This window comes from Nycticebus coucang, chromosome 15 (assembly GCF_027406575.1).
Source record: "Nycticebus coucang isolate mNycCou1 chromosome 15, mNycCou1.pri, whole genome shotgun sequence".
In the NCBI taxonomy this organism is placed as follows: domain Eukaryota; kingdom Metazoa; phylum Chordata; class Mammalia; order Primates; family Lorisidae; genus Nycticebus; species Nycticebus coucang.
Genome location: NC_069794.1, coordinates 70,455,775 through 70,482,704, shown reverse-complemented (window position 1 = coordinate 70,482,704; position 26,930 = coordinate 70,455,775). Strand labels below are relative to the sequence as shown.

At 37.6% G+C, this 26,930-nt stretch overlaps 1 protein-coding gene, 1 long non-coding RNA gene and 1 pseudogene across 3 annotated transcripts in view; 2 read left to right on the top strand and 1 right to left on the bottom strand.

Moving 5' to 3' along the window:
- Nucleotides 1-26,930, top strand: part of MICU2 (mitochondrial calcium uptake 2) — a 179,509-nt gene that overhangs the window by 104,455 nt on the left and 48,124 nt on the right. For both annotated transcript variants that reach the window (XM_053563059.1, XM_053563057.1), the window contains 2 exons: nt 7,635-7,682; nt 8,362-8,444. In XM_053563059.1, coding sequence (XP_053419034.1) covers nt 7,635-7,682; nt 8,362-8,444 — 131 coding nt within the window. The remainder of the gene's footprint in view (nt 1-7,634; nt 7,683-8,361; nt 8,445-26,930) is intronic.
- Nucleotides 5,818-9,533, bottom strand: LOC128566328 (uncharacterized). The gene is made up of 3 exons (XR_008374554.1): nt 9,459-9,533; nt 9,240-9,313; nt 5,818-6,019 (listed from the first exon to the last, which is right to left on the bottom strand). It is a non-coding gene; the product is annotated as an uncharacterized LOC128566328 (long non-coding RNA).
- Nucleotides 19,163-19,215, top strand: LOC128567089 (uncharacterized; annotated as a pseudogene).

Sequence of the window (26,930 nt, the reverse complement as noted above, 5' to 3'; positions counted from 1 at the left end):
TTCTTATTACTCAGAAGGAAAGAAAAAAAAATCATTATACATAAGGACATTTGCACTACAATGTTTATCACAGCTCAGTTCACAATCACCAAGACGTGGAAGCAACCCAAGTGCCCATCAACCCATTAATGGATTCATAAACTGTGGTATATGTATATTATGGAATACTATTCAGCCATAAGAAAATGTGGATACTTAACATCTTTTGTATTTACCTGATGGAGCTAAAGCACATTCTTCTAAATAAAGCATCACAAGAATGGAAAAGCAAGTACTCAATACTAGTATGAAACCAATAAATAACAACTACATACTCATGTGAGAGAAAAACACAAATTCAAGAGGGGAGGGAGAGAGGAGGATGGGAAAGAGAAGAGGAGGGAAGAGGGCAGGGCATTGGTGACCTCTCACCTCACAGGCACAATATGAGGGTTTACAGCACACCCCTTGGGTGAAGGGCTCAACTGCAGCTTGAACTTTACCTTAGAAATGCACAGTGTAACCTAATCATTTGTACGCTCGTATTAATCTGAAATAAAAATAAATTTAAAAAAAAAGAAAAAATTTTCTCTCTAAGGTTTTAGCATGTCATAAAGGGAGGGTAAAGCCACTGGTCAGAAGCCTACACAGAGACTGGAGAGAGGAATAGGCAGGGGCGTGTAAAGAGATAGATGGAAGAAAAAAGCATTGGCCAAAGGTCCATAACTTACACCCCTTCCCCACCCCTGCTCCACAGCAGCAAGTCGGGGGAGTTTATTGGAGGGTGGGAGGAGAAGACAGTGGAGAAATAGGAGAACAGGGAACCATGCAACAATCACTCTCAGGCTGGTTAGTGTACGCAGCATTTTATTCCAGAGGTTCTGGTCTCACAACAAATTGTTGTGAGTATATCAATGCTTCATGCAATATTTGGGGGGCATACCTATACTAAAATTATTTGGTTTTGATCTGAAATTCTAATTTAACTGGGCATCCTGAATTTTACCTGGCAACCCTGTCCAAGAATCAATTCTCCATGTAACCAAAGAGATCACTGTAATATGTAAACCATATCATGCAACTTCTATTCTCCCTCAAGCTCCAGCCCCTAGTCTCTGTCATGGCCTGCAAGGCTGCCTTGCTCATCTCCTCCACTGTCTGCCTTGCCTGTGACAGTCTTTGTTAAAAAGTCACCACCTTGGAAGTGTTTTGCCTGGTGACTCCAAAATAGCTGGGACCATCTGATACTGTTTATCCCCTTATTAATAACACATATGACTCCTGAAATATGATGTTTCTGTTTGTTATTCGATATTTTGCTTATTAGAAGGTAAACTCTGCAGGCTCAGAGTATGCATTCATCATTTTTACTTCCATATTCTCAGTACCTAGAACTCTACCTGAAATAGGATAGGTTCTCAACAAAGAGTTGTGGCAAGGATAATTGAACCCAGATGTTATAATCAATATACAGCAAATCTTAGCACATTGGTGCCAACTAGCAATTAGCAAGCTGGGGATCTGCTTATAATTTTTTAGGTGGATCAGTCAAAAATAATATTGAAGATGATTAATGCTTCTAGCCTCTTTGAAGAATCAACAAAATTAAGAGTTAAGAAACTTTAGCTCCGTGGTTCTCAACCTTCCTAATGCTGCAATGTATTTTCATTGTTACAGAGGGGTCACGAACCACAGGTTGAGAACCACTGCTTTAGCTGAAAAGCCTAGTAAGGACTGACTGGTATATAACATTGTTGATGTTCATGTTAAATGCATATATGAGAATTTCTTATTTAAATGTGTTTGCATTTCTGAAAAAACTTTTGTGTCTTCGTCATGTTAATTTATTCCAATGGTATATTTTATAACAGAGTTCTTAAATTTCCATACATAGGGATAAATATAAATGAAATATATTTCTTATATTTATAAAAAAAAAAAAAGAAAAAATATTGTATGACTCATCTTATATGAAACAACTAGAATAGGCAAATTCCATAGAAAGTGGAATAAGGTATTGGGGCAGGAGGGAAAGGGAATTCAGGAGTTAGTGCTTAATGTATACAGTATTTTTGTGTTTTTTCTTTCGACTTCATGCATTTTATTGACAGTCTATATGTATGTGTATATATTTGTTTGTTTGTTTGTTTGTTTGTTTTTGAGACAGAGTATCACTTTGTTGCCCTCAGTAGAGTGCTGAGGCATCATAGCTCACAGTAACAACAAATTCTTAGGCTCAAGTGATTATCTTGCCTCAGCCACCTGAATAGCAGAGACTACAGGCGCCTACCATAGTGCCTGGCTATTTTTAGAGATGGGGTCTCATTCTTGCTCAGGCTGATCTCAAACCTATGAGTTCAGGCAATCCACTGGCCTCGGCCTCCCAGAATGCTAGGATTATAGGCATGAGCCACCACACACAGTATATAGTCCATACTTTAAGTCTGTAGTATGACATCTTACATAGGGAAAAAAAGCTTCTTCCTAAAGACAACTATAAATTTGACTGACCTTTCAAGATCTTGTTTTGAATTAAAGTTAAATTTTAGCAAGTTTAAGCACTGTACAAAAAGAAGAAAACTGGTCTTTCAAGACATAGGCAGCCTTTGTTACTGTCCCCCTTCCAAAACTTCAGGTTTTTAAAGGCTTCAGAAAGCTTTCCTAGATTGCTGCCTGGTTCTTTGTATGAATCTAAGTAAACATCTATGCCAAAGCTCTTCCTGGGAGAAGATAAAATAGGCACAGATACATAACTAGGCCAAATGCATACCTTCTTAACTTAATACCTGATCATCCCATGGCCCTAAATTTTTAAAAGCAGCACCAGGGACAAATGGAGTTGTCAAGAGGTTACATCCAAACACTGGGCAGTTAAAACACATACAAATCAGTTAAAATAGTAGTAACAGGGCACCAAGTAGAGTTAAGGTTGGGAAGCTGGTTCAATCAGGGGTCCTCAAACTACGAAGGTGGTGTGACAGTATTTGTTCCCGTTTTATTTTTTTATTTCAAAATAAGATACGTGCAGTGTGCATAGGAATTGGTTCATCGTTTTTTTTTTAAACTATAGTCCAGCCCTCCAGCGGTCTGAGGGACAGTGAATTGTCCCCCTGTTTAAAAAGTTTGAGGACCCCTGATTGGTGTTGGAATAAATCTGCAAGATGAGGAAGTGATGGAGGAGCCTTGAAGTATGATAGGGTCTGCTTTCACTGCATTTCTTTGGGATAACTACTACTCAACCCAAGTGACTATAAAGCAGCTTGAGGAATTTTAGTAAAAAAATCTTAATAAAAAATAAATATCTCTTTGTTATTTTTAGAATGAAGCGTATTCCTGTTTCATTCAGATCTAAATGGAGACATGAAAAGAATTATAAAACTGACACAAACTGTTCCAAGATCATCACTTGAGGATTCTAACACCCCAATAACAACTCTATTCGATGCTGTACAATTTAAGATATAAACTAGGGTTACTCAAATGAGATCATTGCTTTTTGGAAATATTAGATAATAATTTAGAACTGTTCCCCTTAAGAAAAAGAATTCTTAATTTCAAAATGCTAAAACTTTTAAAGGGCAGGTGCTGAACTCATAGCTTTTCTTAGTTGCTTATTAGATATCTGACCATAAAATAAGTTAAATACTAGTTCCTGAATGCTGAGTTCAAGATAGAGGCCAAGTAACAGCTTCTTTGCAAAGGGTGTGGTGAGATTGGGGAGAGAAGACTCCAGGCATCTCTGGCTGGTGGGATCTGCCCAGAAACATTCCTTTGGGAACACAGGGAGACAGCAAAAGACTTCTGGACCCCACAAGGAGGATTAAAAAATGGAGAACTGGCAAGTGGTAGGTGTGTTTGTTCAGTCAGAGGCTGCCCACAGCTGTAACTACAGCAACAGTGAGCTTGTAATCAGGAAAGGCCTTACCTGCAGGCTGTTTTTTTGTTTGTTTGTTTGTTTGTTTTTTGTGGACTTGGGCACTCAAGTGAACTTCCTTGGGAGATCCTGGGCAAGAGTGCAAATGACTTTGAGCGTTGTCTAGGGCCCCAGGACTGAGCCCTAGAGCCGGAAGGGAGCTAATATTGTTCAGTTGTGGGCCGCCCACGCAGCCACTGTGGGAGAACTGCCTCTGCAGGCTTCGCCCTCAGGGTCGCAGGGTGAGAACTGGCGGGGAGATCTTGGGCGAGTAACCTGGTGGCTGAGCAGCCCAAAGGCAGGACTGAGACGCAGGAGTAGAGCGGAGATCTCAGTGTTTGGCAGATTACATAAAAGCAAGGGATTCATGTTTGCTCATCATTGTATCAGCTACATAGCTGAGAGTTCACATCTTAATTACATAACACTTTCTCTGTTACCAGAAGCTAAGACTGCTCTGCAATAAATAGAATTCTCAGATAACCAGCGATCAATGCAGTGAACATGGTCCAAGATAGGTCTCCTCTTTGCCCACTTCCTGTCGTATTTCCAGTTTGGCAGAGTTAAGCCAGTCTATTATAGTTACCATTGGATGCATGATCTGAAGCGTCTCCACCTCTGCTTTCATCAGAGTTTTGTGGTGGCAGGCCCTCTGTAATTTGTTGTAGTCTTCTTAGCAACTCTTCCTCAGTACTTTCACCTGGGATGCCTAGCAAATTATTCTCTCTCATAAGCCTATAATTTTATTCACTCAGGTTATTTACAAATTGCGATAGAAAGTTTCCGATCCAATTGGTCTGCGCTGTGCGGTAGACTGATCACCATTTCCTTTATGGTTAGAATCTGAGTTTTCCATCTTGATGAACAAGTGGAAAATCACCTGACTTTTATGACATGGTATTGAAATACTGTAAACCAGCTTTTAGTTTTCTTCACTTCTGCTCCCCTTGCCCTTCCTCAAAGAGCCCATTGACTGTACCACCCAACTAAAATTTTGGCAGCAGGGACTATGCCATGGAGCCCCGCCCCCGCCGCAACGGGCCTGGGGTCCAGAGGCGGCGCTGAGCCCCGGCTTCTAACCGTCACTTGGGCCATTTTGAGAAGACGCAGCAGCCGTGGCTCCTGTTTTCCTCTCATTCTGCACCCATTGTTCACAGTATTTTGGGGGGGTTTTAGTGTTTTGGTTTAGGAGATGAAAAAGTTGTAATGATGGTTGCACAACAATATGAATGGTTAAAATGATAAATTTTGTATAATATATATTTTACTACAATAAAAAAAGGTGACTTAAAAGATCTCTTCACTAAGTACGTTGCCTTCTTTGTCTCCTCATTTGAGTGCATGTGAAAAAAAATGTTATTAGGGAAGTTAGTAATGCTGATTGAAAATGGAAGATATTAAGGAATTGCTGATAATGTCTTAGATTTGATAACTGTATTTGGCAGAGATGATAAAAAAAATTTTAGAGGTACCTACACCTGAATTTTTTTACCATGAAATGATACCATAGTTGGGATTTGTTTCAAAATAATCCAGTGGGATACAGGGAGTAAAAAGGGTAGATATAAAACAAGACCACTGAGTTGATTATTATTGGAACTTAATTTCATCATGTTATTATTCAGTATAATGAAGTATATATCATCTTATTCTTTTTTACTTTGTATATGATTGAAATTTTTCCCTGATAAAGTGTTTTTAATTGTTAAATGTGCATAATGCTGTTATAGCAATCTTATGATCCAGAGAGAAAAAAATTTTTTTAGCTTTTCAAGGTGCCATGATTTTTAAAAATACTCTTTCTGTATGTAATGGAATTTTTTTCATTACAAGCTACATAAAACCTGACACAATATACTTGAACAGGAAAAAAAAGTTTATTATTTAGGGTGGCGCCTGTGGCTCAGTGAGTAGGGCGCCGGCCCCATATACCGAGGGTGATGGGTTCAAACCCAGCCCCGGCTGAACTGCAACCAAAAAATAGCCGGGCGTTGTGGCGGGCGCCTGTAGTCCCAGCTGCTCGGGAGGCTGAGGCGGGAGAATCGCAAAAGCCCAAGAGCTGGAGGTTGCTGTGAGTCCTGTGACATCATGGCACTCTACCAAGGGTGGTAAAGTGAGACTCTGTCTCTACAAAAAAAAAAAAAAAAGTTTATTATTTAGACTAGACATAGAGTTAGCTTGAAACCCAACTTAATCCAGGGCTCAAACACATTCCTAATAATAACATTTCTCACATTATCAAAGCCAAGCATGCATGCACACACATAAAGAAGTCAACACTCCTGCATTCACAACAGAAAACCTAGGGTGCCACTCCAAGTGGCTCAACTTAGGTCATGGTCCATTCCTGAACTAGTCCCTGGCACCAGACTAATGCAGCCTGCTCAGTAGCTTGGGCCTGAGCTATTTACCCATCCTCTCATCAGTTCTACAGAAGTTCAGTGATAGGCCTGGATCAATAAGCATCTACTGCCAGAGGTGAAAATAGGGTCATCCAACCCAATTGTAATTTTGAGAATGGGGAAGAATGGTTTCCCAAAGGACAATCAAGTTACTGCTACAAAGATTTGACTGTTAGATTTTAAATAACATCATTTGACTCTTACCCAAATCTCTGTTATTCTACTGAATTGATAACATTTGCTATGCTTGATGTTAGGAACAGGAAAATTTCAGTAGGAATTACATAAAGTACCATGCAAATAAAACTTCTGTGGATACCTATTATTTGCTAGCCAGCATCCCTTCCTCCTCTATATTAATCACTGTTCTCTAGAGAAACAGAACCCACAGGATATAAAGAGATTAATCATGAGGAATTGGCTCACGTGATTATGGAAGCCCCAAAGTCTCATGACCTGCCATCTGTAAGCTGGAGACCCAGAGAAGCTGGTAGTGTATGTAATTCCGTCCAAGTCTACAAGCCTGAATACCAGGGGGGACAGTAGTATATTTATATTCCCAATCTGAGAGCAGGAGAAAAAAAAATGAGATATCCCAGCTCAGCCAGTGAGCTAGGACAAAAGAACTGGTGAATTCCTTTCTTTTATTTTTTGTTCAACTGATTGGATGATTCCCACCTACATTGCTTAGGGCATTCTACTATACAGAGTCTACCAATGCAAATACTAATCTCACCTAGAAATACTATTACAGACACACCCAGAAATAATGTTTAATCTGGGTACTGAAAATGTTTAATCTGTGGCCCAGCCAGATTGACACTTAAAATTCACCATCACACTCTCTTTTCTAGTATGTATAGTAACCTGATGAAACATAGTGTCTTTAAGCTTTAAGACTGTACTGCAACTCATAAAAATTTTCAACTGTACCAAAGACAGGTAATTTAAAGGGAAAATGTGTGTGTTCTTGAGTTCATGCTTATAATCCCAGCTACTAGGCAGGCTGAATTGGGAATGGCTACCAGAGCCCAGGACTTAGAGGCTGTAGTGAGCTATGATCGCCCCACTGCACTCCACCCTGAGTGAGACCCTCTCTCTAAAAAAGTAAACGTAAAAATGTGATTTTTTTTTTAATTGGTAAAGTTTACTTTTTTTTTTTTTTTTTTTTTTTTTTTTTGCAGTTTTTGGCTGGGGCTGGGTTTGAACCTGACACCTACAGTATATTGGGCCAGCACCCTACTCACTGAGCCACAGGTGCAGCCCATAAAGTTTAACTATTAATATCCCTAAACCATCTAAAACTTACTTTCTGGTATTTTTTCTTTTATCTTTTTCAGGGCTAATTTCATATACCGAGTATCTTTTCTTGCTCACAATCCTCACCAGTAAGTATCCCACAATTTTTTTTAGTGATTATGTGGAATTGTCTATTCCTACCAAACAGGATTCTGGAAGATTGGTATTTATGTCTTTATCATTAAAAATATTATTGGTACCTTTTTCTAGATCTACAAAATGATAGTGTTAGATTAGATTATCTCCATAGGTCTCTTCTACATCCTGTACACTGTGGCACCCTTTAACTTTTTTTCCTTAATAGAAGTTTTGTTGAACAGGATAATCATAGAGCTAACCTTTCCTTAGGAATATTAAAAATCCCTGCAAGTCTAAAGTGATAGGAAAATGTAAAGATTTAAAAAAAAAAAAAAAAAACCTCCTCTGAGAAAAGGAAGTAAAACTAATCATCAATGTGAACATAGCCAAGATACTTTAAAAATATAGGAAAGCCCCTTGTACAGTTCTCAAATTAATTTTGCATTGAAGGGCAGACTACTTACTAGCAAAATAGCACCCATGGAAAAGTTTTTTGAAAAGGCAGGGTTCAAACCCTTAATGTCAAAACAAACCTTTGGAAGTGTTATAAGAGGAAACCACTACTGTTTTCGATGTAGACACTTTTACTCAGATGGTTTCTGCTGGTTTATTTTAAATTTGAAGATTTATGTATCCACAAACAATTTCCTTTTCACCAACATTTAAATATTTATTTTTACTTCATAACAGAGCCCCATTCTGGGTTTCATGTTGCTTTTAAAATGCTGGATGCAGATGGCAATGAGATGATCGAAAAAAAGGAATTTTATAAGGTATGTAGATGCTATTTTAAGTTTATCATAAAACACCTGGATGCACGTGTGACAATTTTACAAAATTATATTCATTGTTTATATATGAACTGTCAGGAAACTATTCAAAATATGTTAAATTTTCTATAATATATCTTTGAGGAAACCAATAATTATATAGAATGTAAGATTGTAAAAGGAGAAATAAGATTAAGCATCTACATTTTTCAGGGTTTTATTCTGATTTCAGCAAATAATATTACAGAAAAAAGGACTTCATAAATATAATAAACACAAATTCTCAAACCATTAAAGGGAATAGACATAGTGGAAACTTAAGCCTTCATAACGAATAGGAAAAAAATGGAAAGTCCACAATAGGTATAAGTTGGTACAGATTTTCCAAGAATTTGTTAAGGCTGATATTTAAAAAGCTAAAAATAAGTTTAAATGGTATTTCCTAAAACATAACTCTAGGATATCCAACAAATAAATTTCACTTTGTTCCCAAAAAATTTGTGGTACTATCAAATAAAATAAATACCCCAATGCACACAGACAGTTGGTTATTGGCCAGTTAGAGTTAAATGCTTTGACTCTGTATATTTAGAGTGCCTTATGAAGAAAGGAAAGCATGTAGATAAATATGTAACATAGTGTTTCACATAGAATAGCTATCATTGATGAATTAATGCATATATATGTGAATGATAAGTATATACATAAATGACTAACATATGACATTTTTTTAAAAGCCTTTGAGATGTGACGCAAGTAGAACCCTTATATTGCTGGTAGGAATAAAATGGTACTTACATGCTGGAAGACAAAATTGGCAGCTTCTTTTAAAGTTAAATTTATGCTTATCATGTGACTTAGCAATTCCACTCCTAGATGAAAGGAAAGGGAAATGGGAAGGCGAAAGGAAAGGGAAGAAATATGTTTAAGTGTAGGTCTGCCCAGATCTTAGAGTCTTACTTTTTGTGCTTTTACATTTGCAGTTTATATCACTGCAAATGTAAGAAAGAAACTTACACAGTCTCTCTGCTTACTGCTTCCCTGGCCTTCTCTTCTGATTTTGAACTAAACTTGATTGTCTTTGAAGTTACATCTTCACCTAGTTCAAAAAAGAAAACCAATGTCCCAATGTCTACAAGTAGTTAACTTCTGCCTCCAGCAGAAGTGTTTCTAGAAAACCCCATTACTTCACAGCAATAATTAATAAAATTAAAATAATAAGTACAATAAACATAATTGGTTTGCCAACACAAACGACAATAAATACTGGGATGAGATCAACTGCTAGAAGCCAGAATGTGCAAAGATGTTGAGATTGACCAACAATTTCAAATACATGGCTTTCTGTTAACATCTGTCATTTTGACAGAGAGAATAGAAAGTATTGATTAATTTGGTGAATTGGTTATGTGGAACCCAATTGAGATTTTTTTTTTCTACATTGCACTTGAGGAAAAAGAATCTAGTATGTGATTTTAGGAAATCAGATTCCGGGATACTACTTTCAACTTAAGAAGGGATTGAATTCATGTAGACTCCCTTCAAGATCTCAGCCCGTATATTGCTATAAAATTCTAGAAAGGTATCCTAACAAACGTTGAAAACATACTCTTAAACCAAACCATATACCTTTGATTTTTTTGTATGTATTTCTAATGGGGTGCACATCATGAAGCACATGGAAAAAATGCAAAAAGAGCAACTAAAATAATCACAGGAAGGTAAAGAAGATGAGGACTTGTCTTAAAAAAAGGACTCATGGACTATGAAAAAAGCAGGATTTAAGGTTAGAGTCTATAAACTCATAAAATAAGGCCACAGATTTCAAAACACTAGAATAAAGAAGACATCTTTATTGTCTTATTATTTAACAGAGGTTAGAATTTATAAGGGTAACAGAGTAATTCCTTTTTTTTTTTTTCTAAGTGTCTCATTCTATCACCGTGGGTAGACTGCTGTGGTGTCATAGCTCACAGCAGCGTCAAACTCCTGGGCTGGATTGATGTTCTTGCCTCAGTTTTTCTATTTTCAGTAGAGACAGAGTCTGACTTTTGCTCAGGCTGGTGTCTTAACTCCTGAGCTCAAGTAATCCACCAGCCTCAGCCTCCAAAAGTACTAGGATTATAGGCGTGAGCCACTGTGCCTAGCAACAGAGTAATTCTTACTTAGTTTACAGTATCAGATAATGAAATATTTCACATAAATGAAATTTCCAGTAAACTAATGTTTTGCTTTTTTCACACAATTAAATTTTTTAACATTTGTAACCCTTTTTTTTTTTTTTTTGAGACAAAGTCTCAGTATGTTGCCCTCAGTAGAGTGCTGTGGAATCACAGCTCATAGCAACCTCAAACTCTTGGGCTTAAGCAATTCTCTTGCCTCAGCCTCCCAAATAGCTAGGACTACAGGCATCCACCACACACTCAGCTGTTTTTTTTGTTATTGTCGTTGTCATTGTTGTTTAGCAGGCCCGGGCCATGTTCAAACCCACCAGCCTCGGTGTATGTGGTTTGCACCCTAACCACCAAGCCAACATTTGTAACTTTTTTATAAGCCTTCTAAGAATATATGTACTTCCCTGTCTTCTCACAATAGTTATAATATGCAGAATTTATCTTTTTCTTGGTAGCTCAGGATTATCATTATAAAAAATCAATTTCACAGTGATTGACTAGTTAGACTTTCATAGTCTCTCAAGGGTATGTTGAATTACTTACCCTTACCCTGAATAGCCTTAAGACTTCCATGCTTCTAATTTCTGGTTTTCTTCTTTCTTCCTCACTGTTAAAATATCCCCTGTTACTGGTATCAGTGTGAATCAACAGCTGATCTTCCCGTCACTTCTAATCGTCTTCTATTTCTTCTTCTAATCTTTAATGTACTATGAATACGGACAACAAAGCTTCTTAAAATTATATGTGAATGGATCACACCCCCTTGTTCAGTCATACTTCTCCACAACTATGCACTTCTTCATAAATAGCATAAAAATACAATTTTTCCTGTTTTTCTTTGCTGTCTTCATTTTCTTATGTAGGCTCACATGCTTTAAAAAACAATTATATGTGAAATATAGAGTCTGTAGTTACACTATGCAGCACAGTAGCCAGTAGTCATGTGTGGCTATTGAGCCTTTGAAATAGGCTAGTGTGGCCAACAAACATGAGTCTTTAATTTTAATTAATTTAAAATTTAAAAACCGAGGCTAACAAATTTTAGCAAATTTAGATGTTATCAAAAAGGCAATATAGTTAAAATTTATCATTAACTCATAAAAACAACCTAAAATTCCACCAGGAAGTTGAAGGTACATATGAATAGACAAAATGGAAAGAGCCATGGAATTCCAGGTGTCATGGCTATTACTCTGAACCTCAGTTAAAAAATATTCAAAGAGCAAGGAAGAAAGGAAATACTAGATAGTTATCATAAATTTATCTTTAAATTCAATTCCATCAAGCTAAAGAAAGAATAAAAAACAAATAATTAGTCTAGTTGGCTTAAAAAGTGATTAATCATTTATGATTTATTGGGGAAATGTTATTGAATTTGGAACACTTGTAAAAGCATTGTTAAAGGTATTTAGCACAACTGAAATGTGTACTTGTGTTCGCACCTAAGAAGTAGGCTGTCTAATGTGAACTGTATGCTACTGTCAGGAGAAACCAATAGATAGTAATTATGGTGATAATTTTAGCATTCCAAAATCCATCTCTGGCTACAGTTTGTAATATGAATTAAAAGAGAAGAAATTGATGACAAGGAGGCACCTTACGCTATTGGAATAGTTTAGTTTACAATTGTGAATAAAATATAGGAAATAAAATCAAAAGAGATTGTGGAATAGCTTCTCTAAAACCTGGTTTCCACCTGAATTAAAGAAATGAGAAAAAAGAAGAAATCGGTGGTCACTTCTTTTTCCAGCCTACCTGCCTTGGAATGATGATAATACTCATTAATCAATGGGAAAAGAAGGCTTAACTAGTTCTTATTGAGGACTGGTTACATCTGACATACATGAGTTATATTGTTGCTGCTTTATTTACAGCAACCTATGAAATAAGTAGGTGATGTACTCATTTTGAAAATAAGAAAATTTATGTGCAGTCAGTATTACAGCCATGATCAGATTTCAAGTACATTCAATTCTAGAGTCCTGCTTTTTTCTCAATGTCAGCATTTCTCATTTGAAGGAGAATTCATAGACCACTTGAGAAAGATCTTAACACTGAACTTCAAAATGTTGGATTTGATGGACAGATAGGACACCCCTATAGAGATAGGCAAGTATAGCAGGCAATTATCTGGAGACCAAGAATGTAGCCAGGATTAGGGAACATCCTCATAGAGGAGAAAATTAAGCCCTACCAGTGTACGACCTCCCAGGGACAGAATATAGAGTGAACAGGGATAGGACCAGAGTCTTGGAGAGAAGTTTCATGTATAAGAACAAGCTAAAGTTGAGAAATCAAGGAATGAAACTAGGAAGGAACTGAGCAATAAGCAGAGTACTAGAGAGTATAAAATAATGGAACAAAAGAAGAATGGAGAGGAAGTGTTAAATACCAAACTCTTTTTGAAGTGGGCAAGTAAGATAGGGACTGAGTAGAGAGCCCTTGAAATGTGGGTCAGTAGGAACTATTACAGAGCAGTTTCAAAAGAGTGGTATGGACTGACAGAGCAGAAGGCTGAAGAGGAGTGAATAGTAAGTTCAAAACTGGTAGAAGTAGATTAAAAAATATATTCTTTTTGAGATATCTGATGATTAGGGAAGGAAATTAAGTTTCGCTTAAGGAAGAAAATGGTGGGACACAAAAATAGTACGGCTGAGAGGGAAGTTTATAGTATTAAAAGCCTATGTCAAAAATTACAAATATCATAAATTAACAACATAACATCACCCCTCGTGGAACTAGAAAAACAAGAACAACCAAACCCGAAGGTAGCAGAATTATAGAAATAACAAAGATCAGAGAAGAACTAAATAGAGAGCAATAAACAATTCAAATAAATGATCAGCAAAACAAAAAGTTCGTTCTTTGAGAAGATAAATAAAATTGATAAGCCACTAGCTAGACTAACCAAGAGAGAAGATCCAAAGAAACAGAAACAGAAATGAAAAAGTAACGTTACAGTTGATACTACAGAAATAGAAATCATCATCAGAGGGTATCATGAACAACTATATGCTCACAAACTAGCAAGCCTAGAGAAAATAAATGGTTGAATTCCTAAAAACATACAACCTGCTGAGATTAAACTAGGAAAAAATATAACTCCTGAATGAGAAGTAGCAAGATTGTATTAGTAATAAAAAACCTCAACCAAAACAACCACAGGAACAGAAGGATTTATAGATGAATTCTACCAGACATACCAAGATCTGGTGCCAATCTTACTTTAACAATTCCAAGTGATCAAGAAAGAGGGAATCCTTCGTAACTCATTCTACAATGCCAGCGTCACCTTGACTCTAAATCTGAGAAAAGGTGCAACAACAAAAAAGAAAACTACAGACCATACAGAACATAAATACAAAATCCTCAACAAAGTACAAGCAAAAAACACATCAGAGGGTTAATTCACCACATGTACCAAATTAAAAACCATGTGATTATCTCAACAGATGCAGAAAAAGTATTTTATTAAAATGAGCATGCTGGGCAGCACCTGTGGCTCAAAGGAGTAGGGCGCTGGCCCCATATGCCAGAGGTGGTGGGTTCAAACCCAGCCCCAGCCAAAAACTGCAAAAATTAATAAATAAATAAAACTAAAATGAGTATCCTTTCATGGTAAAGACTCTAAAATACACTAGGCATAGAAGGACATACATACATCTCAAAATAATAAAAGCTGAATATGAGAATCCCACAGCCAACATCATACTGAATGGGGAAAAATTTAAAGCATTCTCTCTAAGAACTAGAATAAGAAAAGGATGAGCTCTCTCACCACTTATATTCAACATAGTACTGGAAGTCCTAGTCAGAGCAATTAGGCAAGAGAAAGAAATAAAGAGTATCCAAATTGAAACAAAAAGAAAGTCAAGCAATCTCTGTTTGCTGATGATACCTAAAAGTCCTAAGGACTCATCCAAAAGACTCCTAGATTTCATAAATGAATTTAGCAGAGTCTCAGATTATAAAATCAATATGCAAAAATTAATGGCATTTCTGCATACCAAGAACGACCAAACTGAGAACCATACCAAGAATTCAATCCCATTTATAATAGCTGAAAATAATAATAATAATAATAATAATAATAAAATACCTAGCAAGAATTTAACCAAGGAGATGAAAGATATCTACTGATGAAAGAAATCATAGACAAAATAACTCCGGAAACAGAAGAATCAATATCACCACACTTCCCAAAGCTGTCTACAGACTGAATGCAATTCTTGTTAAAACAACAATGTCATCTTTCACAGAATGAGAATAAAATCCTAAAATTCATATGAAGCCAAAAAATAGCCAAAGCAACTAGCCAAAGCACTCCTAAGCAAAAAGAACAAACTCACATCAGATTACCTGACTTCAAATTATACAAGTTTATATTAACTAAAATAGCATGGTACTGGTGTAAATAGACACATAGATCAGTGGTATAGAGAACTCAATATCATATACTTACAACCAGCTGATCTACCACAAAGAAGACAAAAACGTACATCATAAGGACATAATAAACGGACATAATAATGTTTCTGGGAAAATTGTATAGCTATATGCAGAAGAATGAAACTGGATCCCTGTTTCTCTATACAAAAACCAACTCAAGATGTACTGAAGACTTAAATATAAGACAAAAAGTCATAAAAAGTCCCAGAAGAGGTGGCGCCTGTGGCTCAGTCGGTGGGGCACCGGCCTATGTACCGAGGGTGGCGGGTTCAAACCTGGCCCCGGCTGAACTGCAACAAAATAACATAGCCGGGCGTTGTGGTGGGCGCCTGTAGTCCCAGCTACTCGGGAGGCTGAGGCAAGAGAATTGCTTAAGCCCAGGAGTTGGAGGTTGCTGTGAGCTGTGTGATGCCACGGCACTCTACCAAGGGCCATAAAGTGAAACTCTTGTCTCTACAAAAAAATCCCAGAAGAAAACCAAGGAAAAACTGTTTGGGACATTGCCCTAGACAAAGAATTTATGACTAAAACCCCAGAAGCAAATGCAACAAAAATAAATAAGTAGGACTTAACTAAACTAAAAAACTTGTGCTTAGGCCAGGCATGGTGGCTCACAACTGCAATTTCAGCACTCTGGGAGGCTGAGACTCCTGAGGTCAGGAGTTCTAGACCAACCTGAGCAAGAGCAACACCCACCCCCCGTCTCTACAAAAAATTAGCCATGCATGGTGGCATGCACCTGTAGTCCCAGCTACTTGGGAAGCTGACGCAGGAGAATCACTTGAGCCCAGGAATTTGAGGTTGCTATGAGCTATGATGATGCCGCTAAACTCTACACAGGGCAACAGAGCTATGCAGGGCAACAGAAGAAGACTTTGTCTCAAAACCAACAAAAAAAAAACCCTTATGTACAGCAAAATCAAAAGTGTAAGTAGACAACCTACATAATGGGAGAAAATATTCTCAAAGCTGCACATCATACACAAGGAGCTCATATCCAGAATCTGCAAGGAACTCAATTCAACAAGGAAAAAAACACCATTAAAAAGTAAGCAAATAACATGAACAGGCATTTTTCAGAAGACATACAAATGGCCAAGAAGCATGAAAAATCTCAGCAGCACTAATCAAAGAAATGCAAATTAAAATCACAATGAGGTGGGATCCAGAATAACCATTTTTAAGAAGTCAAAAACAATAGATTTTTGTTTTGTTTTGCATCGATCTGGTGAAAAGGGAACACTAAGATATTATTGTTGTGAGTGTAAAGTAGTGTAACCTCTTTGGAGGTTAACATGGAGATTTTTCAAAGAACTAAAAGTAGATGGGCAGTGCCTGTGGTTCAGTGAGTAGGGCACTGGCCCCATATACCTAGGGTGGTGGGTTTAAACCCAGCCCCAGACAAATTGCAACAAAAAATAGCCGGGTGTTGTGGCGGGCGCCTATAGTCCCAGCTACTTGGGAGGCTGAAGCAAGAGAATCGCTTAAGCCCAAGAGTTGGAGGTTGCTGTGAGCTTAACGCCACGGCACTCTACCCAGGGCAACAGCTTCAGACTCTATCTCAAAAAAAAAAAAAAAAAACTAAAAGTAGATCTACCATTCAATCCTGCAGTCCAGCTCAGGGCCTGTGGCTCAGTGAGTAGGACACCAGCCACATACACCAAGGCTGGCAGGTTCGAGCCCAGCCTGGGCCTGTTAAACAACAATGACAACTACAGCCAAAAATAGCTGGGCATTGTTGACAGGCCACCTATAGCCCCAGCTAATTGGGAGGCTGAGGTAAGAGAATTGCTTAAGCCCGAGAGTTTGAGGTTGCTGTGAGCTGTGACACCATGGCACTCTACTGAGGGCGACATACTGACACTCTATCTCAAAAAAAAAGCCTGCGATCCCACTACTGGGTACCCCAAGGAAATCATTGTATCAAAATGACACCTGAACTCATGTGCTTATCTCAACATAACTCACATTCGCAAAGATACAAATTCAACTTAAGTGCCCATCAACTGATGATTGAATAAAGAAAATGTGATACGTATATACCATGAACTACTACTCAGCAATAAGAAACAGTGAAATAGGGGTGGTGCCGGCCCCATATACCAAGGGTGGCAGGTTCGAACCCAGCCCTGGCCAAACTGCAACAAAAAATAGCTGGGTGTTGTGGCGGGCGCCTATAGTTCCAGCTACTCGGGAGGCTGAGGCAAGAGAATCACCTAAGCCCAGAGGTTGCTGTGAGCTGTGATGCCATAGCACTCTACTGAGGGTGACAAAGTGAGACTCCAGTCTCTTAAAAAAAAAAAAGAAATAGTGAAATAATGTCTTTTGCAGCAACTTTGGTGTAACTGGAGTTCATTATCCTAAGTGAAGTAACTCAGGAACAGAATGATACAATGGATGCTAAAAAGGGATAAAAACTTACCTGTGGGGTACCGTGTACACTATTTGGATAATAGGTACACTATAAAAAACCAGGTGGATTCACCTCTGTAAAATACAGGAGAACCTCCCTAATTGACCACATCCCTACCTTGACTATTTTCTTAAGTTGACTTAATTTTCATAGACGGGACATGCAACACATGTATTTATCAGTACAGTGGCTTAGTTCCTTATGTTGACCACCTCCATATATTGACCAATTTGTTACAGTCCCTTGGGTGGTCAACTCATAGAAGTTCTACTATATGTATATCAATGAAATTCAAGTTGTACCTCCTAAATATATTAAACTTTTTTTTTTAAAGAAGAGAATGTGTTTGCACAAGTAGGACCTGAAATACTAGTGCCATAAGTTACAAGGTACCATTAATCTCCAGTTACCTCTGTCTGCTTGAGGGATAAGAAATAGACAGATTTAAGACTATTATTATTGTTCAGATAGAGAATAATTAGTATGAAAAGGCTATCTACATAAAAGTGAAATTCTCTTAGGTTAATTCAGCCGTCAGAGTTTGCACACACCATAATTCCCTCAGTTCCCAATGTGAACTTTCTGGTTTTATTCCTGAGAGTCACAAAGGACAGGAAGCCAAGTCCTAGTAGTAGCACACCCACTATGCACGTCCTTAGAATAGTGAAGTTGGAGGTAATTGTATAAAGTGAGTGTAGTAGAGCCCCTGGTAATACCACTGTCATATTCGTACCCAAACAAAGTTTTAAGGCACTAAAGACATGTTAGATGGTGAGGCCAAATCACAAACCCTATAGATACAGGAGGTACTGAACATGAAACTGAAAAAGAGGCAACAGGGGGCATGTTATTTCCTTCTTCCTTTCCTTGCCTGTGTTAGCCTGCCTTTTACTGCATACACAGTTTCCACTCCTGAAATTCCACATATCTACTTTAAAAGTTTTTCAAATGCATTTTTTCACACAGCAGTTTAACATGTCGAATTTGTGATGCAATTTCTCAATACTTCAATTTCTCCTTACATGTTGGAAAATTCTTGGATGATCAACTCATTAATTAAGAAAACATCAAAAAGAATATGTTAGGATATGCAGGGCACAGTGGCTTATGCTTGTAACCCTAGCACTTTGAGAGGCTGAGGCAGGTGGATCACCTGAGCGCAGGAATTCGAGACCAGCCTGAACAAGAGCAAGACCCCTTCTCTAAAAAACAGCTAGGATCCCTACTATGAAGCTAATTTATAGCTTGCACATGAAGGCTTTCACATGAAGTCTTTCACATATAGCTTTCACAACTATAGCACAAGAATATGGGGAAAGGGACAAGGGAGGGGAAGGGAAGGGAGAGGTTAGAGTGGAGGGAAGGTAATAGGTGGGGCCACACCTACGGTGCATCTTAGAATGTGTACAGGCAAAACTTACTAAATGCAGAATACAAATGTTGAACTGTTTATAAAACCAGTGTATGGTGCCCCATGATCGTATTACTGTACACAGCTATGATCTAATACTAATAAAAAAAAAAAAGAATACAAATGTCTACATACAATAACTAAGAAAATGCCATAAAGGCTACGTTGAACAGTTTGATGAGATTATTTCAGATTGTATATGAAACCAGCACATTGTATCCCTTGATTGCACTAATGTACATAGCTATGATTTAACAATAAAAAAAAATAAAACAAATAAATAAAAATTTGTCTAGCAGGTTTTCCAGTCTCTACTGGAAGACCCCTAAAAATTAAATAAATAAATAAATAAATAAATAAATAAATAAATAAATAAATAAATAAAATAGAAATAAAAATAAAAAACAGCCAGCATTGTGGTAGGTGCCTAGAGTCCTAGCTGCTCGGGAGGCTGAGGCGAGAGGATGGCTTAAGCCTAAGAGTTTGAGGTTGCTGTGAGCTATGACAGCAGTGCACTCTACCAAGGGTGACAAAGTGAGACTCTGTCTAAATTAAAAAAAAAAAAGGATACATCACTGATTTTTTTTTTTTTTTTTTGAGACAGAGTCTCACTTTGTTGCCCTCAGTGGAGTACTGTGGCATCATAGCTCACAGCAACCTCAAACTCTTGGGCTCAAGCAGTTCTCTTACCTCAGCCTTCTGAGTAGCTGGGACTACAGGCGCCCACCACAACACCCAGCTAGTTTTATTTTAGAGACAGGGTCTCACTCTTGCTCTGGCTGGTCTTAAACCTGTGAGCTCAGGCAATCCACCTGCCTCAGCATCCCAAGTGCTGGCCCAGGCGTGAGCCACTGCGCCAGCTATCACTGATTTTTTTTTAACTTTAAGGTTATAAAGGTCACCCTTGTAAACACAAAAGGTTCTTTGTGCTGATCATAGATATGAAACACTAAATTAAACCCACAAAGCGTGATATAGTTATGTCAATTTTTTTAAAATATTAGGGAAAAACTTTACATTAATTATTTCAATATTTATTTCACTTCCATTTTATTAGTAAATTTTCTTGAAAGAACCAAATAGTTCTTTTCAGATCAGAAAAGCATATTTAAAGGACAGGGTTTTGTTTTTGTTTTTGTTTTTTTAGCTTATCTGAATGTTTTCTCTGTAAATTTTATTTATTGCTCTCCCCACTACACATGCAGAAAATTTAATACCCAGAGCATAAATGTTAACGAAGTGATTTGAACAGCAAATGTGAAAGTAATGACAAAATATGGTAACATAAAATCTTGTGAAAATACCCTAAAATGCAAATTGTCTCAGTTTGTTATTTTTTGTGTTTTGTATACTTTCATGTTTTATTAACATTCAGATCTAGAAACTGTGTTAGCTGTATTCCTTGCTTCTTTGTCACAGGAACTCATAAAATAGGAACTCATAAAATGCAACAGCTTTTCTCTGTCAGGTAATAAACAATACCAGCAGTTATCAAAGCCAGTAACAGTTAACCCATTTAATCTTTACCTTGATAGGATGTACATCTGCTTATGTGGGATAAGTGCCAGGGTTTTAGCACAGTTTCTCTAAACAGTGGGCAAGTCTATATACAGTATAAATTTTTCCTTTTATTTCACATTGCTTTCATACTGGTAGGAAGGACTGTGTTCTTAATATAGTAGCATTTTGATGTTATACCAAATATACCTGCCTGAGTTATTATTAAATATAAAAGTCTTCAGTAGAATTTATTCTTCTTTATTTTATAATTGTATTCTTGTTCAGAGTTTAAATTATCATGATCCTGACAGAAATAAATTAAAGTGACTCTACAAACTTTACTTCATGTAAATAGTCATTTTGGCAGTATTTTTTTTAAGCATTCTGAAGTTTTGTCTAGCAAATGAGATAGACTCCTGCTTCTTCTACCACTTAAGTATAACCACTTTACCTTCTTTCTATTTTCTACGCTCCCCTATTTCTGCCAGAAATCTTGGTCTCTCCTGTGTCTGGAATGTTCTTTCCTCGTTCCTTGAGGAGCTTTTAATCATTCAAATCTCAGCCCAAAGGTCATCTCAAAGAGAAGTACCTGGAAGTATCAAACAGTAACCTCTTCCTAGTAGTCTCAGAACCCTGTTACTCTTCTTGATTTTTTTATTTTGTTTTATTTTAGTCATATACTTGACATCTGAAATTAACTTCTTTGTTTACGTATTTATTACCTCTTAATTTCTAAACAACAATGACAACTACAACCAAAAAATAGCTGAGTATGTGGAGGGCACCTATAGTCCCAGCTACTTGGGAGGCTGAAGCAAGAGAATCGCTTATGCCCAAGAGGTGGAGGTTGCTGTGAGCTGTGACACCACAGCACTCTACCCAGGGCAACAGCTTGAGACTCTGTCTCAAAAAAAATTAAAAAGTAACAAGGGATGAGGTAGAGATATGAGTAGTGCTTTATGACAAGGATTAAATTTATTATCAAAAACCTTTCCACAGGCTTGGTGCCTATAGCTCGGCAGTTAGGGTGCCGGCTACGTACACCAGGGTTGGTGGGTTCAAACCCAGCCCAGGCCTGCTAAACAATGACAACTATAACAAAAAAATAGCCAGGCATTGTGGCAGGTGCCTACTTGGGAGGCTGAGGCAAGAGAATCGCTTAAACAAAGAGTTTGAGGTTGCTGTGAGCTGTGACACAACAGTACTCTACTGAGGGCAACTTAGTAAGACTCTGTCTCAAAAAAAAAAAAACAACCTTCCCACAAACAGATGTTTAGGCCCAGATGGCTTCATTGATGAAATCTATCAAGCATGTAAGAAACAAGTAATGCCAAATTTATACAAACTCTTTCAGAATATATAAGAAAAAGGAATACTTACTCTCATGAGACCAAGATATTCCTGATAACTAATATTTGGCAAAGACCTAATAAGAAAAGTAAATTATCAACCAATTTTCCTTATAAACAAAAGTACAAAAATACTTAACCAGATAGAGCAAATCAAATCAAGCACTATATAAAACAGTGTATCATAACCAAGTGAAATTTATCAAAGGAATAGAAAATGAGTTTAATGGTTAAGAAATTAATCAGCGCAATCTAACATACCAGTACAATAAAAGAGAAACCACCCAATGCTGCGTGGCTTATGCTTGTGATCCCAGCACTTTGGGAGATTGAAGCAAGAGGATCACTTGAGGCCAGGAGTTCGAGAACAGTTAGCCTGTACAACATAGTGAGGCTCCATTATCTACCAAAAAAAGTTTTTTTAAATAGCTATAGTCCTAGCTATGTGGTAGGCTGAGGCAGAAGGATCTCTTGAGCCCAGATGTTGGAAGTTACATTGAGCTGTGGTCACACCTCTGCACTCCTGCCTGGGAAACAATGAGACCCTGTTGTTTCCCAGGCTGGAATAAATAAGGATCAATCAAGAAACAATAAATAAGGATCACGTCAGTACATGCAAAGCATTTAACAAAACCTTTTCGTGATAAAACTTAGCAAAGTAGGAATAGAAGATAACTTCCTCAATCTGATAAAAAATATTTACAAAAAATTTAAAGACAGCATCATGCTACAAGGTGAAATACTGAATGCTTTTTCCTTAAGATCAGGAACAAGGTAAGAATATCTGTTCTCCCTCTTCTGTTCGACATTTTACTGGAAGTTCTAATGATAACAGCAATGCAAGGGGAAAACAAATTAACTGATTGGAAAGAAACAGGTCAAATTTGACTTCATTCACAAATAACATGATTTCATGTAGAAAATCCTAAGGAACCAACAATAAAAGCAGTGACCCCTAGGTGAATTCAGAAAGATCTCAGGATTAACGATCAGTATGTAAAAATCAATTGTATTTCTACATACTAGTAAAAACATTTAGAAAATGAAATTAAGATCAGTTCTGCTTAAGATGACATCAGATAGCATAAAATAATTAGAAACAAATTTAACCAAGAATGTATGGAAAAAATCCAGATGTTGCTGATAGAAATAAATGGAGATATATAGCATATTAGTGGATTAGAAGATTCAATAGTATTAAGATGTCTTTTCTTCCCAAATTGACCTAAAGATTCAACTTTTCCAAGGGAAATCCCAGCAGGCTTTTTTTTTAGAGACAGAGTCTCACTTTGTTGTCCTTGGTAGAGTGCTATGGCATCATAGCTCACAGTAACCTCAAACTCTTGGGCTCAAGTGATTCTTTTGCGTCAGCCTCCCAAGTAGCTGGGACTACAGGCACCTACCACAATGCCCCACTATTTTTAGAGAGCAGGTCTGGGTCTTAGTTGGGGTGGTCTCCAAGCTGTGAGCTTAGAGTCCACCCATATTGGCCCTAGAATGCTAGGATTATAGGCGTGAGCCACAGTCCTGGTCCACCAGCAGGCTTTTTTTAATAGAAATTGATAAGCTGGAGGCGGAGCAAGATGGCAGCCGAGTAACAGCTTCCTTGCATCTGGGCACCGTGAGTCTGGGGAGATAGGACTCCAGGCATCTCTGGCTGGTGGGAACTGCCTATCATCACTCCTATGAAGATACAGGGAGTCAGCGAGAGACTTCTGGACCCCAAGAGGAGGACTAAAACAGTGGAAAACCGGCAAGTGGTCTCGTGTGTTCAATCCGTCTAAACCCGCCCACAAATTCCACAGGCACAAGAACTTAAAGAGCAAGAGGAAGTGAAAGGAAAATTAGGGCAAGGAAACAGATAAAAGAAATCACTCATGAGGAAGAATCAGCAGAAAACTCCAGGCAACATGAAGAACCAGTCTAGAACAACCCCACCAAGGGACCATGAGGTAGCTACTGCAGATGATTCCACCAGTATAGAAATGTTAGGAATGACAGAAAGGGAATTTAGAATACACATGTTGAAAACAATGAAAGAAATGATGGAAACAATGAAGGAAATTGCTAATAAAGTGGAAAATAACCAAAAGGAAATCCAAAAACAGAATCAAATAAGAGATGAACGATATGAAGAATATAAAAAGGATATGGCAGACCTGAAGGAACTGAAACAGTCAATTAGGGAACTTAAAGATACAATGGAAAGTATCAGCAACAGGTTAGACCATGCAGAAGAAAGCATTTCAGAGGTAGAAGACAAAGTTCTTGAGATAACTCAGACAGTAAAAGAGGCAGAAAAGAAGAGAGAGAAAGCAGAACGTTCACTGTCAGAATTATGGGACTTTATGAAGCGTTCCAACATACAAGTTATAGGAATTCCAGAAGGGGAAGAAGAATGCCCCAGAGGAATGGAAGCCATACTAGAGAATATTATAAAAGAAAATTTCCCAAACATCACCAAAGAGTCTGACACACTGCTTTCAGAGGGATATCGGACCCCGGGTCGCCTCAACTCTAACCGAGCTTCTCTAAGACACATTGTGATGAACCTGTCCAACGTCAAGACAAAAGAAAAGATTCTGCAAGCTGCCAGGAGTAAGCGCCAGTTGACCTATAGGGGCAAATCCATCAGAGTTACCGCAGACTTCTCTAATGAAACTTTCCAAGCAAGAAGACAATGGTCATCTACCTTTAATCTACTTAAACAGAACAATTTCCAGCCCAGAATTCTGTACCCTGCTAAGCTAAGCTTAAAAATTGACGGAGAAATCAAATCATTTACGGATATACAAACATTGAGGAAATTCGCCACAACAAGACCAGCTCTACAGGAAATACTTCAACTTGTTCTGCACACTGACCACCACAATGGATCAGCAGCAAAGTAAGAACTCAGAAATCAAAGGACAGAACCTAACCTCCACACTGATGCAAAAGACAAAACTAAGCAATGGACTCTTACCAAATAAGACGAATAGAATACTACCACACTTATCAATTATCTCAATAAATGTTAATGGCTTGAATTCCCCACTGAAGAGACATAGATTGGCTAACTGGATTAAAAAACACAAGCCATCCATTTGCTGTCTGCAAGAAACACACCTGGCTTCAAAAGACAAATTAAAGCTCCAAGTCAAGGGTTGGAAGACAATTTTTCAGGCAAATGGAATTCAGAAGAAAAGAGGAGTTGCAATCTTATTTTCAGATACATGTGGATTTAAAGCAACTAAAGTCAAAAAAGACAAAGATGGTCACTTTATATTGGTCAAGGGAAAACTACAACAAGAAGACATTTCCATTCTAAATATTTATGCACCCAATTTAAATGCTCCCAGATTCTTGAAGCAGACCTTACTCAGTCTGAGCAATATGATATCTGATAATACCATCATAACAGGGGACTTTAACACACCTCTTACAGAGCTGGACAGATCCTCTAAACAGAAATTAAACAAAGATGTAAGAGATTTAAATGAGACCCTAGAACAACTATGCTTGATAGACGCATATAGAACACTCCACCCCAAAGATAAAGAATATACATTCTTCTCATCACCCCATGGAACATTCTCCAAAATTGATCATATCCTGGGACACAAAACAAATATCAACAGAATCAAAAGAATTGAAATTTTACCTTGTATCCTTTCAGACCATAAGGCACTAAAGGTGGAACTCAACTCTAACAAAAATGCTCAAGCCCACCCAAAGGCATGGAAATTAAACAATCTTCTGTTGAATAACAGATGGGTGAAGGAAGAAATAAAACAGGAAATCATTAACTTCCTTGAGCATAACAAGAATGAAGACACAAGCTACCAAAACCTGTGGGATACTGCAAAAGCAGTTTTGAGAGGAAAATTCATCGCTTTAGATGCCTACATTCGAAAAACAGAAAGAGAGCACATCAACAATCTCACAAGAGATCTTATGGAATTGGAAAAAGAAGAACAATCTAAGCCTAAACTCAGTAGAAGAAAAGAAATATCCAAAATCAAATCAGAGATCAATGAAATTGAAAACAAAAGAATCATTCAGAAAATTAATGAAACAAGGAGTTGGTTTTTTGAAAAAATAAATAAAATAGATAAACCATTGGCCAGACTAACTAGAAATAGAAAAGTAAAATCTCTAATAACCTCAATCAGAAACGATAAAGGGGAAATAACAACTGATCCCACAGAGATACAAGAGATCATCTCTGAATACTACCAGAAACTCTATGCCCAGAAATTTGACAATGTGAAGGAAATGGATCAATATTTGGAATCACACCCTCTCCCTAGACTTAGCCAGGATGAAATAGACCTCCTGAACAGACCAATTTCAAGCACTGAGATCAAAGAAACAATAAAAAAGCTTCCAACCAAAAAATGCCCTGGTCCAGATGGCTTCACTCCAGAATTCTATCAAACCTTCAAGGAAGAGCTTATTCCTGTACTGCAGAAATTATTCCAAAAAACTGAGGAAGAAGGAATCTTCCCCAACACATTCTATGAAGCAAACATCACCCTGATACCAAAACCAGGAAAAGACCCAAACAGGAGAATTTCAGACCAATCTCACTCATGAACATAGATGCAAAAAAACAAACAAAATCCTAGCCAATAGATTACAGCTTATCATCAAAAAAGTCATTCATCATGATCAAGTAGGCTTCATCCCAGGGATGCAAGGCTGGTTTAACATACGCAAGTCTATAAACGTTATCTACCATATTAACAGAGGCAAAAATAAAGATCACATGATCCTCTCAATAGATGCAGAAAAAGCATTTGATAAAATCCAGCATCCTTTTCTAATTAGAACTCTGAAGAGTATAGGCATAGGTGGCACATTTCTAAAACTGATTGAAGCTATCTATGGCAAACCCACAGCCAATATTTTACTGAATGGAGTAAAACTGAAAGCTTTTCCTCTTAGAACTGGAACCAGACAAGGTTGTCCTCTTTCACCTTTACTATTCAACGTAGTGCTGGAAGTTCTAGCCAATACAATTAGGCAAGACAAGGAAATAAAGGGAATCCAAATGGGAGCAGAGGAGGTCAAACTCTCCCTCTTTGCTGACGACATGATCTTATACTTAGAGAACCCCAAAGACTCAACCACAAGACTCCTAGAAGTCATCAAAAAATACAGTAATGTTTCAGGATATAAAATCAATGTCCACAAGTCAGTAGCCTTTGT